The 16,363-nt window shown below is 37.9% G+C and overlaps 1 protein-coding gene across 2 annotated transcripts; it reads right to left on the bottom strand.

Moving 5' to 3' along the window:
- Window positions 1–3,623: 3,623 nt before the first annotated feature.
- On the bottom strand, window positions 3,624–15,061 carry tspan13b (tetraspanin 13b). Of its 2 annotated transcripts, XM_065469936.1 has the most exons (7): window positions 15,043–15,061; window positions 13,701–13,900; window positions 11,805–11,972; window positions 10,871–10,951; window positions 9,719–9,832; window positions 6,376–6,486; window positions 3,624–4,324 (listed from the first exon to the last, which is right to left on the bottom strand). In XM_065469936.1, the coding sequence occupies exons 2-7, from the start codon at window positions 13,761–13,763 to the stop codon at window positions 4,250–4,252; spliced, it is 612 nt and encodes a 203-aa protein (XP_065326008.1). In that variant the 5' UTR covers window positions 13,764–13,900; window positions 15,043–15,061; the 3' UTR covers window positions 3,624–4,249. The 2 variants fall into 2 exon arrangements, with proteins under 2 accessions (XP_065326008.1, XP_065326007.1); XM_065469935.1 differs by lacking the exon at window positions 15,043–15,061 and having other exon boundaries at window positions 13,701–13,909.
- Between the last annotated feature and the right edge of the window lie 1,302 nt (window positions 15,062–16,363).

Below are 16,363 nucleotides of genomic sequence, written 5' to 3' on the forward strand. Positions count from 1 at the left end.
TGATCTAAAATCAGACAAAAACCATAAAATCAGAGTAGAAAAAGTTATATTTTTACTGTAACAACCATAAACATGTTTAATGAATGATATTTCATAACTTAAAATGCAAATATTAATTGTCAATTTTAAAATCCTATGCACAAGTTTTGCAAACAACAAATTTATTTGCATCCATTTACCTTGATTTTTGAAATAACCATTTCAAACTATTTACAGAACAATCAGCTGTTCATCAATAAGATGCCACACAAATTATTTGTGCCACTCCAAAAAAATTATTTCTGTCCACTATAAAGGAGAACATCACAGCCTGATACCTGCAGGTCTGACAGCAGCAGGTGTATCACTCCTGTTTCTACCTGGAGACAGCAGTCGCCTCATTGTTCTGACACACAACACAAAACTATCCACAACACTACACACTAACTACACAAGACAACACATTAACTACACACTCCAAACACGCTAAACGTCACAAATCTCTCACATCTCAAAACTCTCTCTATCTTTTTTCTGCTCTCTCTCTCTCTCTCTCTCTCTCTCTCTCTCGCTGTCACTCCTAAAACTTCCCCTGTTTTGTTTTGTTTTTTTGCTCATAAGCACAGAATGCTTGCTAGCGCTAACGTGACGAAACTATTGAGGAAAAAACGCCGCGTATATATTGTTTATCATGACTCTGGTTTTACGTGGCCTATCAACATAATTTATAAACTGGTATATGTCACCTTGTTGCTTTGTCTTAAAGTGGTCATGTGATTGGCTTACCACGACTACTTTATTCTTCCTCAGTCAAACAGCAGCACTCATGCGATTGTTTTGCCCCCTTAGCTCCAGCTGTTGTGCTAGACAGTGATCGTGATTACCGTCCACGGGAGCGCGCAGCTGCTTAAAGCTGTACTTACGTAGTCAGCTACTTCCGTGCAACTGATATAAGATGTTGAACACAGCTTCAACCGTCTGTTTGTTGAAAAATAGTAACGGACCGCGTTTCCTTGTTAGTAACTGTAACGCCATTGTAACGATAGGAATAGTAATTAGTTAGATTACTCGTTACTGAAAAAAGTAACGCTGTTAGTAAGGCCGTTACTTGTAACGCCGTTATTCCCATCACTGCTTATGAACAACTGATAAGATTGTTGAATCAGACCAAAGTGGTAATATCTGACCATAATACCCAGCACAGAGGCAGCCATGGCCAAGGAGGCAGAGCAGGTCGTCTGGTAACCACAAGCTTGGTAATATAAACCCTGGCTCCTCCAACCTGCATATCAAACGTTCCTCTGGCAGGATACTGAACCTACATGCATCAGTTGGAGTCTGTGAATGTTAGGTTAAACGCAAATAGAAAAAAGCACTTGTGAACTGGAAAGTGCTCGTACTTTCAATCAGTGGATTTGGGGTCAGTTAATGTTTCTGTCACAACTCTGATTCAGTGATGTGTTGGTGACAATCAGTTAATTAGCATGCAGAGACTGACATGATTTGCCTACTCTGTTTGATAACATGAAATAATCATATAATGACCCCTGATCTGCAATCTGTAAGCACGATGTCTGTCAGTCAGACAGTTTCAGGTAAGGAATCGATTCAAGAAGACTGTGTATTCAGTAAAGTTGACATTCTGGATGGGCGGGTCCACACTGCCAGCACTGAAAGCTTTTTTGTGTTGCTGGGTAACCCAGTCTCAAGTCTTTTCAATTGCAAAGAACCGGCTATGTTTGGAACCTGCAGATGTTTTGCATATTTGAAAGTAAGTGTGTGTATGTGTGTGCGCTGCGTACAGCTCAACAGAGTCAATCAGGCTTATCATGTTTTTTGTTAAGTCTGATTTTGTCCCTTCCTGACCTCTTATAGGAGGAAGCTGACTCAGAGGGTTTACCCCCCCATAACAAAAAACAAACAAAAAACACTCCCAGGCCCTGAGGAGGTGGCCACTTTTTTAGGGATTTAATGACTTGTGGGATTGGTTAAATTGAAGGAGCAAACCATGCCACTCCTAATTTAACTAGAACCAGACAGGCTTCATTGAGAGTCTCTCTTTCCCCCTCTGCTAATGATGGCAATGATAACAAGCAAAGGAGGAATTAGATAAGTCATTTAATATTATGATCAGGTTGTGGTACGTGCTCGGACAAAGAATTAATATGTCAGTCAATGAATGAATGAAAGAAGCAAAACAATTGCTATGAAGCTATGTTTGTACGTTTGTTTGACTAGGTGAGTTTGTTGTAGAGTTACAGACTATAAAGGAGATAAATATGTCTCCTAGCAGGCAGATAGATGTGAGGTATGTATTAAAATATGAAAAGAATCTATTAGTTTGAATGTAAGTGCTGAAACAGACTATATTTATGACAATTTAAAAATCATGTTCATAATGCCTACAACATGAATAAATGTAAAATAATTGTCCCTGTAAAATTAAAGTTAAAGTTAGCCATGATTCCCCGTGATTGTACTAGTTTGGACTGCACGTACTGTCAAATGCAGCTTCATCAGTTCATCATCTGATGTGTCGAGAAAAGGTGGGCGGAGAGAGATTGAAGCCCCCCCGGGGTTTCTCCTGTCATCACAACTTAGAAAGGGTAAGAGAAGAGCTTAGAGAAGGTCTTCAGTGCTATAACAGAGCTTTTCCATTTTTTGCTAATAGTAAATCATCTTCATTTTTAATCAAAGATATAATCAAAAGACAAGTTTAATCAATATGTTAAATGAAAAATGTAGTTTGAGTAGTGAAAATATCTTTTCTAATGTCTACATTTTGTATGCAGAGACTTGAGCCAGCTTGGTTGGTCATCGGGTGATTAAATGTCAACAACTTGACTGGATGTCACCATTGGTGAGGCCAGATGTGACGTCCAGTAGGAGAGAGGGGAGAAAGAGAGAACAGGTGTAAAAAAGAGATTCAAGGTTCTACCCTTTTGTCTTCTGGGAGATGAGCAGCTAAGAGAGTGGACCTAAGACATTCACAGTAGAAAATTCCAGCAGAGACACCAGGGGGATCAGTTGCTGCCCAGACTGTGAACCTGCATGTTGGTGTTTTTGTGGCTTTTTCTCTGCTCGTTTTTGTCGTGTTAGATTATAGAATCAAGAAGATTTGTATTTCCAGTCAGCACAGAACACAGAGATAAGTGCATCCTCGGATTCAACTTATTCTCTCCAACCTTTCTCTTCCCAAAGATAAGAATAAAACAGTATTAGCTCAGAGTAGGTTAATTAGAGTTTAACCCACATTTTACTTTGTTCTTGCTAAATTGCTTTATTAAATTTTCTGCAAAAAGTCTCAATTGTGGACATTTCCTTTTTAGCCCTCTGGTAAAAATATGAGTATTAACCCATTTTAGGGTATATAGCTCTTTCAAGATACTCCAGCCATTTAGAAGTAACAGTCCGTTGAAACCTACTGCCCAGAGCCCTCATCAACCCAAATATTCTAAGTGTTTTTATCTGGAGGGGAGAACGCTTTTTAATCAGAGAGCCAACCCAGACGTCCTTCATTAGGCTGCTGGTCCCGCAGATCGGCAGATGAATATCAGCATCAACATACTTTGCAGTGGTGCATCAGTACTTACAGTTTTATGTATCAGACACAGAAAGCATATGATGAAGACACTGATTCTTTTTATTAGATTAGTATCATAGTGTGGTTTCCAGTACAAAGGCTCAGAGGAACTGCTTACAGACTCATTGTTGCAGTTTTTTATACAGTAGCCCACATTTTAATGGACAGAGTCATGCAAAAGGGCAAATCCACAGCAAACAGAGAAAAACTCATAGGCACACACTTACTTTCAAATATGCAAAACATCTGCAGGTTACAAACAAAGCCGCTCCTCACACATTCACATTTCTACACATGGTAAAACATCAGAATCTGTAATATCAGTGTGCAGAGAAGTGGTTGATATTATTGCTTCCAGTGGAATCGACTGTTTTATAAAAGAAACAAAATGACAAAAAAGTGTTCAGAGTTAACTCTCAGGCAGGGTGTATAAATACTTCTGGATTATATAGCAGATCAGTATTCCTTCTTTTTATTTCACAGTGTACTAACTGTATCCGTATTTTGCGGGAATGTCATGCTGAAGGCAGCATGTTCGCCGCTCCTCACACATAACTTAGCTCTTGAAAACGAAACACATCAGGTTTACTGCAGTGATCAGTCAAAATGCACAAGTCAGAACATCCATAGAGGTCGTTTGGGGATGAGGTGATTGGATGTTGGTCAGTGGCTGGAGCTTTGGCTGTCTCACAGGAAAGCACTAGGGTTGGCTCGTGGGTCCTTCTGGTTCCTGTAGCAATATGTGAGCCACACTCCCAAGATCTGACACAAACACACAGCACTAAGTTAAAAATTTTCCTTATGTCAGTCAATACTATGTAAGGAATTGTTTCGAAAACACTACTATGTCATGAGAATTATTTCAAATCCACAATTATTTATGTAGAAATGCTGCCATGTTTTCTGGACAAACTCACCGAAGGAGGTCTGAGTCAAAGTTGGTCTGACAATCAAAATGCTGTCAGGCTACCATCCATGTGACTTTATTCATTAATTATTAGTGTGAATGCTGATTACACAGTATTGTTAGCCTAATCTTTATTATTATATTTTATTATTATTTTATATTCTGTACATTTTTTGTACTCTACTTCAACACCGTTCTTCATCTTAGAAAAAACATTATCCAACCAAGTCATTATTTTGTCATTTAAATTCCTTTCTTAATTTGTTCAAATGTTTTAAAGACATTCCCGTCATTAATGTACAAACAGCTGTTATCCCCTTCCATGCTGAAAATGAATCCTCTGTCTTTGTTGGTTCAAACAAGGGAAACAGTGAAGGCCATATTAAAAGTTTGCTATGTAATGATATCACCTGCGAAAAAGCCTACTCTATGTTCTTCTTTTACAATACAAATCCTTTGGAATTCCTTTTTCTGTCTAATGACTCATTAGTAGTTAACAGAGCTCTGACTGAGTGCTGAAGAGAAACCTAGGGTTGTTCTTATTTCCTTCAATCAGTGATTGAAGAAAATAAGCTTTATAGAGGGCTTTTTTAAAATAGAGCAACAAACTATTTCTCCAGGCTAAATGATGATCTTCTAAATTAGTGACATGGCATTTCCTCTCCAGCTTACGAGTTATCTGCTTTATGGTATGGGTTTGAGAGTTTTACACTAACGAGTTGTATGCAGTAAGGTTGGGCGATATGTAAAAATTTTCCAACCGATAATCATCAGTCCAATAACCAACGATATATTTGTGCAGGTGCAGAATTTTTGATGGGTGGAGCAATGTAATCATGCACGGACTGATTTGCACATTTAGAATTTATAAGTTTTGTTTGGAGGCAATATTTTACCTTCTTTTCTTGTTTGTTTCAGTATTAATATAGCTACTTTTGGATATTTTTTCAAATGTATTTATTTGAGATGCGCTAAATTACAAAGAAGACTTAACTTTACGATGGAGATTTTTTTAATGTTCGCTGGAAGAGACATTTTGATTTTTAACTTAGTTTTTGTTTAAGTTTGCATTTGTTGTTTGGTCGAGTGTGTGAGACAGATAAACACTGGAACAGCTTGTAAACACGGTTATAGTGGAAAAAAGAAGCCACTTTCTCTTTGTTTCCCATTTAAATCAAATGTTTTTATTTTTTTCTGAACATAGGCTTCTGCCTTTCTTTCTTTCTTTCTTTCTGTTATGAGTTTGAATAAATGAATCGCTACATTTGGGCGCACTCTGAGGTCGGTGCATTTGCTCACAGCTGGAAGACGGTGCCGTTAAAACAGCCTGATTATTTTTCCATTGACTGCTTCTCTTAGCTTCAATCAACATTATTAGCAAACTTACTCATGAGCAAATAAAAAAATAAATGAATAAATTGGTCTTGTAAAAACGATTGGTGAAAGGCTCAGCCTATCGTCGATAGTCGATATATTCGTCCAATCGCCCAACCTTAAAGATAGGAATCCCCATACAGAAACAAAAGACTATTGTGGAAAAGATTAAATCACAGAAAATGAAATATGAAGCTGAAAGAAGATGACAGTTTGAAAACCTTAGTAAAATGTAACTAAAACTGGATCTTATTGATATACTAGAGAAAGTCCAAGGCCAAATTACATTTTCTATAACAGACTAACTTTTAATATAATTTGAGTTTCTGGTTTGTATTCCATACAAGTTGGTGGTGGTACTGTACCATGGGACACATGTAGGCAGCCTGCTGTAGGCACTGTTACCGGACTGAAATATCAGCACACTCTCATACCAACATACCGACGCTATGTGACAAATCGTCGGTATGTTACGCATTGGGAATGAGAATTCTCTGAAAATATAGGGCATGTCTGGACTGTAATGGCTCACCTCAGTGAAGCTGAAAAAGAGGCCAATTCCTCCTACAAATCGGAGAATATCTCCAGCATGTTCCTTAATCTGGTCTGCACAAGGCGAACAGAAGCTGTTGGGGAAACAAGCCTGCAAGAGACACAGCACATGTTTAAAAATCGTACCAATGCTTCTGACAGTAGAGTTAGGGTATTTCATTATTTCAAATTAACTTTACTGCTATTACTTTTCAAACAAGACCAAGGGAGCTCACTCTCAACCAGTGATGGGAATAACGGCGTTACAAGTAACAGCCTTACTAACAGAGTTACTTTTTTCAGTAACGAATAATCTAACTAATTACTATTCCTATCATTACAACGCCGTTACCGTTACCAACAAGAAAATGCAGTGCGCTCTCGTTACTATTTTTCAACAAACAGATGGTTGAAGCTGTGTTCAGCTTACCGCATCTTATATCAGTTGCACGGAAGTAGCTGTAAGTAATCTGGGGGCAACAACTTTAAGCAGCTGATGATAATGAATATATACGCGTTTTTCCCTCAGTAGTTTCATCACGTTTACTGTCTAAGGACATTGCTAGCAAGCACTCTCTGCTTATAACCAAAAAATAAAAAAAACAAAACAAAACACAGCCCGTTGGTGTTGGTGGAAAAATACACCACATCGACCAACCAAAAAATGATATGGCAACATGACATTTGGTTGTTTAGGAAGAGGGGGAAGTTTTAGGAGTGACGGCGAGAGAGAGAGAGAGAGAGACAGCAGAAAAATGTTTTTCTACTCAGATTTTATGTTTTTTGTCCGATTTTAGATCAATTGTGTTAATATAGTATGTCAAAATAAAAACATAATTATAAATTCAGACATTTGAGGTTGTGCTGAAAAGAATGATACCAAACATGGCAAAGTACATCGTTTTTAAAGGTAAAATGTAGAAGTAAAATCAAAAGTAGTCAAAAATGGCCAATTATAACCTATAAACGTTTTTTTTTTTAAAGTAACACAATAGTTACTTTTCAAGTAATTCATTACTTTTATAATATTGTAACTCAGTTACTTTTTTGAAGAAGTAACTAAAATTAATTACTTTTTCAAAGTAACTTGCCCAACACTGCTCTCAACAGTATTTACTTTTAGGGGAATAGATTTCACTTTTTCCTGTTCTTTCGTGTTCTTGTACTTGATGATGTTTGTAGTGCCGTAAAAATCAGGTAAGAGTAGCATGGCAGATATTTAATTAAGAGTAGGTAATGGATAATATGTATTGATTTGTAAATAACTGGACATGAATAACTTCAGTTTATTATATAATATTTTACTTCTGGTATACTTCTATCTAACTAGGCAGCTTATTTCTCTTGACAATACTTTCTTTAAAGATATAATAAATTAAATTTTGTGGTTAATATGAAAGACAGGCAACTGTGAAATGTAAAAAGAGGTCAAATGTGACATAATATTTGCATGCGAACTATAATGTGATATTTAAAATAACCAGTATCATTTCCTAATATTGCCAATACAAACAAAGTCAGTAGAATTTTAAGAATAATTAAAAATATAAAAACATTTGATGAAAGTTGAACCTTTTTTGAGATTGAAGAAGAGGTCAGGGTAACTGAATGAGGGGAATATAGGTCATTGGTCAAATGTGATCTATATTTTAAATCTTTTATACTTACTATCTGTTGACTTGAAAGAATCAGAGTTTCTAAGTTTGCCAACTAATCAATAAGTTGACTTTGAAGACCTTGGTGGATATTATCCAAATCATAAAGAACTGTTAACATGATGCCATCTACACATCCACCAAGTTTTGTAAGAATTCAGTAATAACATTTTATGCTATCATGTTAATAGACAGGATGACACACACAGGAGGAGGTAATTATACAGCAGGTGAAACAAGTATTGAACATGTCACCATTTTTCCAAGTAAATATATTTTCAAAGGTATTACAGACATGAAATCCCCACCACATGTTGGTAACAACCCATCCCACATGCAATGAAATCAAACCATATGTGTCCATAAATTGTGTGTAATAATGAGAACTGACACAGGGAAAAAGTACTGAACAAATACTTAGTGTTTTTGTTAGTTTGTACTGGAGCACCATAACTAACATAATTTCCCCTAGGGATCAATAAAGTATTCTGATTCTTAGTGAAATTTATGTAATAGTTTGTATAAAAGCCTTTGTTGGTGAGGACAGCTTCAAGATGGCACCTGTATGGAGAACCTTCAGTAATCCTTCTCCAACCTTCAAATCTTGAAAGTTTCATGGGGCCCTACTGTGAACTCTAAACTTTAGTTCTCTCCATTTCAGTTGGATACAGGTGAAGTAACCAGCTGGGCCATTCCAGCAGCTTTTTTTCTGTCTCTGAAACCAGTTGAGTTTCCTTGGCTGTGTGTTTGGGACCACTGTCCTGCTGAAACATTCATCCTCATTTCACCATTCTCCTGGGCAGCAGAATTTTATCAATAATATCTCTGTTTGTCCTTCCTTCTAATATATGAATGTTGCCAGTGACGTATGCTAAAAAAAGACCCACACAATCCAAAGAGTTCAGTTTTGGTCTCATCTGACCACACTAAATTCAACCAGTATTTCATAGGCTTGTCTAAATATTGCCATGGCAGTTGAGTGCATTACATCCTGTTTGCTTTGAAACAATTGAACCTGCTGATTCCAGGTCTCTCTGTATCTCTCCACAACTGTTCCTTGGCTCTTGGACAACTCCTTAGATAATTCTTTTCACTCCTCTGTCTGAAACCTTGCAAGGAGCAAGGTTGTGGTCGTTGTCAGTTTATCATAAAATGATGTTCTTTCCACTTCTGGATTATGGTCCCAATGGTGCTCACTGGGATCTTCAGTAATATTCCTCTGTAGCCAGTGCCATCAACATTTTTTGCAACAATAAAGTTCCAAGGGTCTTGCGAGAGCTCACTGGTTTTACCCATCATGTTTTTTGAGACCCCTTGGTAATGAGACCCCTTTTAATAGACCATCAGCTGGGACTGAACCAGCTGATAGTTTCTATGCCTATTTGCACCTCCCTTTCTTCATTTTTTCAACAAAGTTTTTTATTATCACACATAATATAATTACACAATTTATGTGTCTATGGTTTGATTTCGTTGCATGTGTGAAGTGGGTGGGTTGTTATCAACATATGGTGAGAATTTCATGTCAACCTAAACTTTGGAAATATATTTAATTGAAAATTCGTGATGTGTTCAATTTTATTGTACATTAAAAAAACAGTACCATCATCAGCCTCTTTGCACATACTGAGATATATGACATGTAACGGGGAACAGGAAACACTTGGAAAAGACTTGATCCAAACTCACAGCATCACATATGCTGTTAGGGTCAACATGTTTGAAGCCACAGCAGTTGAGGCTCTTCTCCACATCTCTCTGGGTGCTCTCAGAGTTGTTCCAGCCCACCTCCAGCAGGTGATCCTTGAGCACAGTGTTAGAAGGAACATGAAGCGTTACATCTGTCATCATCTGTCAGTATTTTCACATTAAGAGGTTCTGCTTAAATGACTTAATGAGCACATAGTCTGTGCAGCCTGACAAGTTTTGAGTTTTAATCACAGAAGCCACACTGGTTCACTTTTATATTTAAGCTTTTATTTTTTTTTATTTATCAGTAATAATCCTTATAGTATCTCCACTTATATTAAAATGTAGTGGCCAAAAAATGGCATGCTGAAACAAAACTTTCAGAGAAAAAAAAGATACGACCTTCATTTAAGCTCTATGTTAGCTACTTTTGGAGAGGCAGGTTTTAGGTAAAATCTACTTTTAGATTTCACTTTTTATGTGTTATTTACTGATAATATCTATAAAATATGATTCCCATTGAAGTAATATTATTAGTGTTTACTGACCACAATTTACACTTATTTTAATTTTTTTTATTTTATATAATTTGATTTCTTCCTCCTATTACACATATTTTCTTTCTTTTTTGGACGCGTTCTCATTCAAACGAATAGGGGAAAATTCTGTAGTTTTTTGGGAATTTTGCGAAAAACTGTGCAACAAATTGCTACCAAAAGTCACAGCACACTATTCCCAAACAAGCTGCATAAAACGATATATCATATGTGGGAGTTTTCTCAAAGCTGCAAGGAGAGTTTTATTTCAAACTATCAGGTGGAAGAACGAGACGGTACTGTCTGACACTGCTGCCTGCTTGTTCAAGTCCTCCACCTTCCCTGCATCCACGTGTATAGATGTTTCCTCAACGGCTCTGATGAAACTTTTTAAAATGTGAGTTGTCTAACTGTACTGGATATAAAGTCAAGTAATAACAAATTAATGTGCAACAGAGAGCACAAACAGATGTAAGGATGTGAATGCAAATATGTTGTAATGCGGACACAGAAACAATTATTTTGTTTTCCTGGAAAAAAACCTGTTCCTGAAAAAAAAGCTGCATAGTTATCATTTGTGCTGCTCTACACTCTGTGGAGAAACCAAAGCTCTTACCTGTTGCTCTCTGTTGATAGCCAGACAAGCGCTGGAAACAGAAAACTGTACAATAAATACCATGAACAGGATGATCATGTACTGAGCTTCACTGTCAAAGAACAACAACAGTGGACACATTGCAGACATTGGACATGGCATGCATAATACTGCTGATATTCAGTGTTACTGAAGCACTACATAAACAGCTGGAAGAGCTCATTTATAGAAACATATCTGCTAATTGTAAGAAAATAGAGTCTGTGTGCAAGGTTCACTATTGTCTGTGAAATACAATCCAGCTCGGTATCTTCTTCCACATAAATACATTAATATATAATGAATTTTCCAAAACAGTAATGTCAAGACAGCATATTGTAGGAGATAAACAGTTTGCTGGTCAGAAACAGGACAAAGATGCTCAGCACCAACAAAGACAGCTCTTAACATTTTAACTGTAAATGTTCTTTTCTTTTATTCTGGGAAGTTCTGATCAATTACCAACTAATTTAACATCTGAATCTAAATATTACATAATTATTTTTAGATTTTTTAATTAGCACAAATTCAATGATACCACAAAACAACGACCACAGAAGATAAACCAACAATATTATTATACATAGTTTCTATTTTGTCTTTGTTTCTTTATGCACCCCACCAACATGCCCCCGACCAGGTTCTGCTGGAGGTCTCTTCCTATTACAGGAAAATTCTCACTGTCACCAAGAGCTTGGTTATACGGGATTGTTTGATTGTTGGGGTCCTCCCTTTATTGTAGGTCTTTACCTTACATTATCTTCAAGCATCTTGAGATGACTGTTGCTGTGAACTGGCACTACTGGAACTATATATGTATAAAAAGGATTGAATTTGTAGTACTGAATGTCATTTTATATAAGTTGTGAATGAAAGTACAGAAAGAACAGTCATAGCATGAGTTTGTGAAGGATACAAAGAAGAGCAGGACTTGGTGATGCTTCATTGCCCCAATGAGGCCAGCCAGAGCCACAAAGAAGAGAAAGACACCCACACCAATGATGCCTCCCACCACCTGGAAACTGGAGACCAGACCAAACCACTTTCCCCATGCTGCGATGCCAATCATCAGGAGACTGACCATCTGCAGGACAGACATACTGGCTGAGTGTGAAAATGTCACTTTGTGTGAAAAGTTAAACATCATTTTTTAATCTATCATCTGGCCGGGGCTGTTCTATAAGGAGTTTGCATGTTCTCCCCATGTCTACATGGTTTCCTTACATGGTACTCCGGCTTCCTCCCACAGTCCAAAAACATGCAGTTACACAGGTTAGGTTAATTGCTGATTCTAAATTGCCCATAGGTGTGAATGTGAGGTTGAATGGTTGTCTGTCTCTCTGTGTTAGCTCTGTGACAGACTGACAATCTGTCCAGGGTGCACCCTGCCAACTGCCCTATGGCAGCTGTGATAGGTCTTATTTGGATAAGTGGATTGAATATAGCTACTTCCATATGCGCTAAATTGAACATGTGAAATCAACTGCAGCAGGCAGCTTAAAAAACAAAAATCAGCCATATAAGTATCCACACTATCACACGTGGGTTAATTATTGAAATTCTGCTTTAGGTTATAAGAGAACTTTATTGTATTGTCCAGTATGTGCTGTCTACATTGACTTTGACCACAAACAATCTGAGTGGCTCTTGAACCAGCAGCCAAGGAATCTTTGTCTGAAGTGGTGACACGGTGTCAGCAGTGTAGCATAAATCAAGTTCAGAATAGTTTAAATGTGCTTCTTCCTTCATCACATGCACATGGTAACTAATTTTAAAAAGTAAAAATATTCAGTCAGTAGCATAGAACGATTTATGTGGATGAGGAAAAATATCAATCCTTGATGTGATTTTGTGAGGAAATCCAGTAGCATTGTTATGCTTTAGGGACATTTTGCTGGGATGACTTGACTTGTCATCGTACAAGAAGTTCGGGGGCTAGAATCAGCATACAACATGGTCCTACTTGCTCTGCTGGATGGCTTTACAAGCACTAGTTGTGGGAATGGATACATGTTGCTTCTTTATTACTTTAAAAAAAAGAGTGATAATAAGAACATTTTCGTTTTCTTCTTTAAATGTGAGCTTAAATGCATGTGAATATCTTATCCTCTCTACTTTTACATGATAAGCAACAATTTTGTACTACACTTACATAAAGAGAGATTAAACAAGAAGCAAAGGCCAACATGTCAGACTGATATGATGATATAATGCGAAAGTTGCAGTGTCAGATACGGCAGATTACCTCACTGTGAAATCATTAGTACCTCCTGCACCCTTACAGAACACGCTCAGATCGGCTCGTGGTCGCCACTGAATTGCAAAATCTATGGAGCGCCTTCTTTAAAGGACTGCAAGGCTCCAGGTCCAGTGTGTAGCTAAGGGCTGGTTGGATCCAACAAGCGTCATATACACACCTTAATTCAAAGCAGACACGATAAGAGCTATCAAAGCCTGCAGGAAAGGCTTCCACAGTAAGGGCGACCTCTAAAGTGACAACCCCCCGCCCCAAAAAACAAGAGCACAGTTAAAGGTGGAAACTGTAGATCCTCCCATTTTAAAAAGAAAATCGGGCGCTTTTCTAAACTCCTCGTCTCTTATTCGGTTCATCCGATGGATGGAGCGGCCACCTGATCCTACCTACCACAGTGAATAATTGATTAGAGCAGCGTCTGACCTCATCAGTGAATTTTGTAAAAGTGTACGTGTCCTACACTCCATTTACACACTCTGAGGGTGATAAAATGCTATCTGTATTGATGAACACGGCACTTTAATTATCCATATGGTAAGCTGTGATGTGGATACTCACAACATAGAGGATATTGAGCGCACACAGGGAGTGCTTGGAGCAGGTAAATCCAGCGCAGCCCATGTTCACCAGCAAATAAACACAATAAATCCTTGAAACTGATGTTTAAATAAATATCTCGACACAAGAAATAAAACCCGGACAAAGACCCACTGAGCTACTTATTCCGCTAGTCCGCAGCAATAGATGATCAGTCCAACCTGCGAGGAAAAAAGAGGTTTACAACCAACACATGAGTGCAGAGGAAGTCACATATTGACCCTTCAAAATAAAGTCAAATAAAGCCCGACCGTGAGATAGATAGGCATCGGCATTTTGAGGGAAATTTGGATGCAGCCTACAATCTAACTTCTTCTTCACCACAGCGGATCATCTGCCTTCATCTGAAAATGTCCCCAGCATCCTCCTCCATCACACCAACCCTCTGCATCTTCTCCTTCACTACATCCACGAATCATCTCTGTGGTTTTCCTCTTTGCCTCCTGCCTTCAGTGTTACACCATGACATATATTTGCACAAATATTTGTGTCCTTTTGTATTATATTTATACCTGTATCTCTATATGTATCTATATCATCTATATTTATCTTAATATTTATCTATCTATATCTCTGTTTCAACACTTCATTTTATGAATGCTTGACGTTTGTTGTATGTATGCTCTGGTATTAATAAAGTCTCTTTGATTCTCTGATTCTGATTTTCTTCAGTGCACATTCATCAGGTCCTTAAAGTACTCCTTCCATCTTCTCAACATAGTCTTCACTTCACAGTTGGTACAGTTCAATCTGTCTTAACCTGCTGCACACCCTTTACAACTCGAGCTCTCTCCCTAGCCAATGGGGAGCCAAATCCTTATCTCTTTTCTCACCTACAAAACACTGTAAACCTTTGATGGACACCTGAAGTATCTTCATCTGGGGTATAAACATCATGTAACAACGTCTCTAATTACAATCAGTTGTGTGTTAATCGTATAATAAGGATGCACATGGTCTGTTAATTCCAGGCTGAAATTCCATGCTTTTATTATGAAGGATTAAAATTACACGGGAGTCCAGTTTGAGTGTAGTCTTATGTTTTGTTTTTTTAACTTGACTCCGGGGGGCAGGATATCCGACCCACTGATTGGCTAAAGAGAAGTCCTGCAATTTCCTCTGAAAATATTCCAGAAAGATTGTTGTCAGGAGCCATTTAGCTTCATAATTCACCAGCGACTCTTCGCTTGAAAACAGCACAAGCGTTGCTGGGTCACACTGAGCCGTCAAATGCACGCACGCTAAACACACGGCACCACAGCGTTCCGGCAGGACAACAATGGGAGAAAGTGAAAATACATACGAGTAATAAGATCATCTGCTGACCGGCGAGCACCAGCTACGAAACACTGACAAACTGTCCTATTATATATTATAAGACTAAAGTCTGACATCAGATCTCATCATTTACACCTCAGAATGTAACACTCGCAGACACATGATGATACATGGTTCTAGTCATTCCGCACTTCCTCTGTGCAGGTGGCCCGAGCAGCCACTCAGCGATCATAAACTTATATGACCGTTAGATGGCGCTCCAGGACCAGTCAACTCAAATGACTCGCTGAAAACCTCACCGGGCAAGTACATAGTGCCAAAAAGTGATCGTCTGCCAAAAACGGATTGCTCGGATTTAAACTGCTATACATAGCTTGTTGGTCTATAATATGTGAAACATATGTCAAATGTATCCCTCGTCAATGAAACAAGTCATCTTGAGTCACAAACAACATCCCTGTAACAGGGTAGAAGCCGTCAGTTTTTGGGAGTGACTTTTATATGTCCTTTATTTATGCAGTTAAAAAAAGCTTGATGACATTAAAAATGTGTTTTTAAGAGTAATCTGGCCAAGAAGACAGCAGATATTGCAAGAAATCTAACAATAGTTCTGTAAACATATTTTAAGTGGACAAAAAGGGTGGATTTGGTTATAATGTAAGTACAATAAGACAGAGTTATAAAGATAGTTGAAAAAGATGTAATTTTAACATTTTATATCTAACCCCTTTGTAAAGCCTGTTGACCAAAGTCTATTTGGGGTTCAGTATCTAAAGCAGTCAGGGGTTAAACCACAGATTAGCAGATGACTATGCCTGCTCTACCTCCCGAGCCACCCCGTGGGTACACAGCGGGTGTAAAGGGACAGACATAGTCAACAATAATACTCAAATAGACTGTGGCATTTAAACAATGCTTAGTTGGTACTAAGGGCCACCCACACCATTACACCACCAACACAAGCGTGAACCATTGATTAAAAGGAGGATGTATCCTCTACTTTCATATTGTTTAATGCTAAATTCTGACCCAACCATCCAAATAGTGCAGCAGAACCAGCAACATTGTTCTACTGTCTATTTTTCTTAGTTTTTCTTTTTTCCCCACCTTTCAAATGTTGGCCTTTAAGCCCAGAAATCCTTTTGTTTCCCTCTTTGTTTTATGTTTTTAAGATAAAATCATCCTTAAGAAGCATGATATTAAGTAAATTCTTACAGAATGGTGGTGACAAGTGAAAATGTCTCTGTTAAATCCACTCTTAAAGGATTGCAGTTACAATGTGTATGTCACGGTCCTGGGTCGGTTCGACCCAGCATTTTGTGTTTCTTATGTTTTGGTTTCGTTTT

Source organism: Pelmatolapia mariae, linkage group LG22, assembly GCF_036321145.2.
Source record: "Pelmatolapia mariae isolate MD_Pm_ZW linkage group LG22, Pm_UMD_F_2, whole genome shotgun sequence".
Classification (NCBI taxonomy): domain Eukaryota; kingdom Metazoa; phylum Chordata; class Actinopteri; order Cichliformes; family Cichlidae; genus Pelmatolapia; species Pelmatolapia mariae.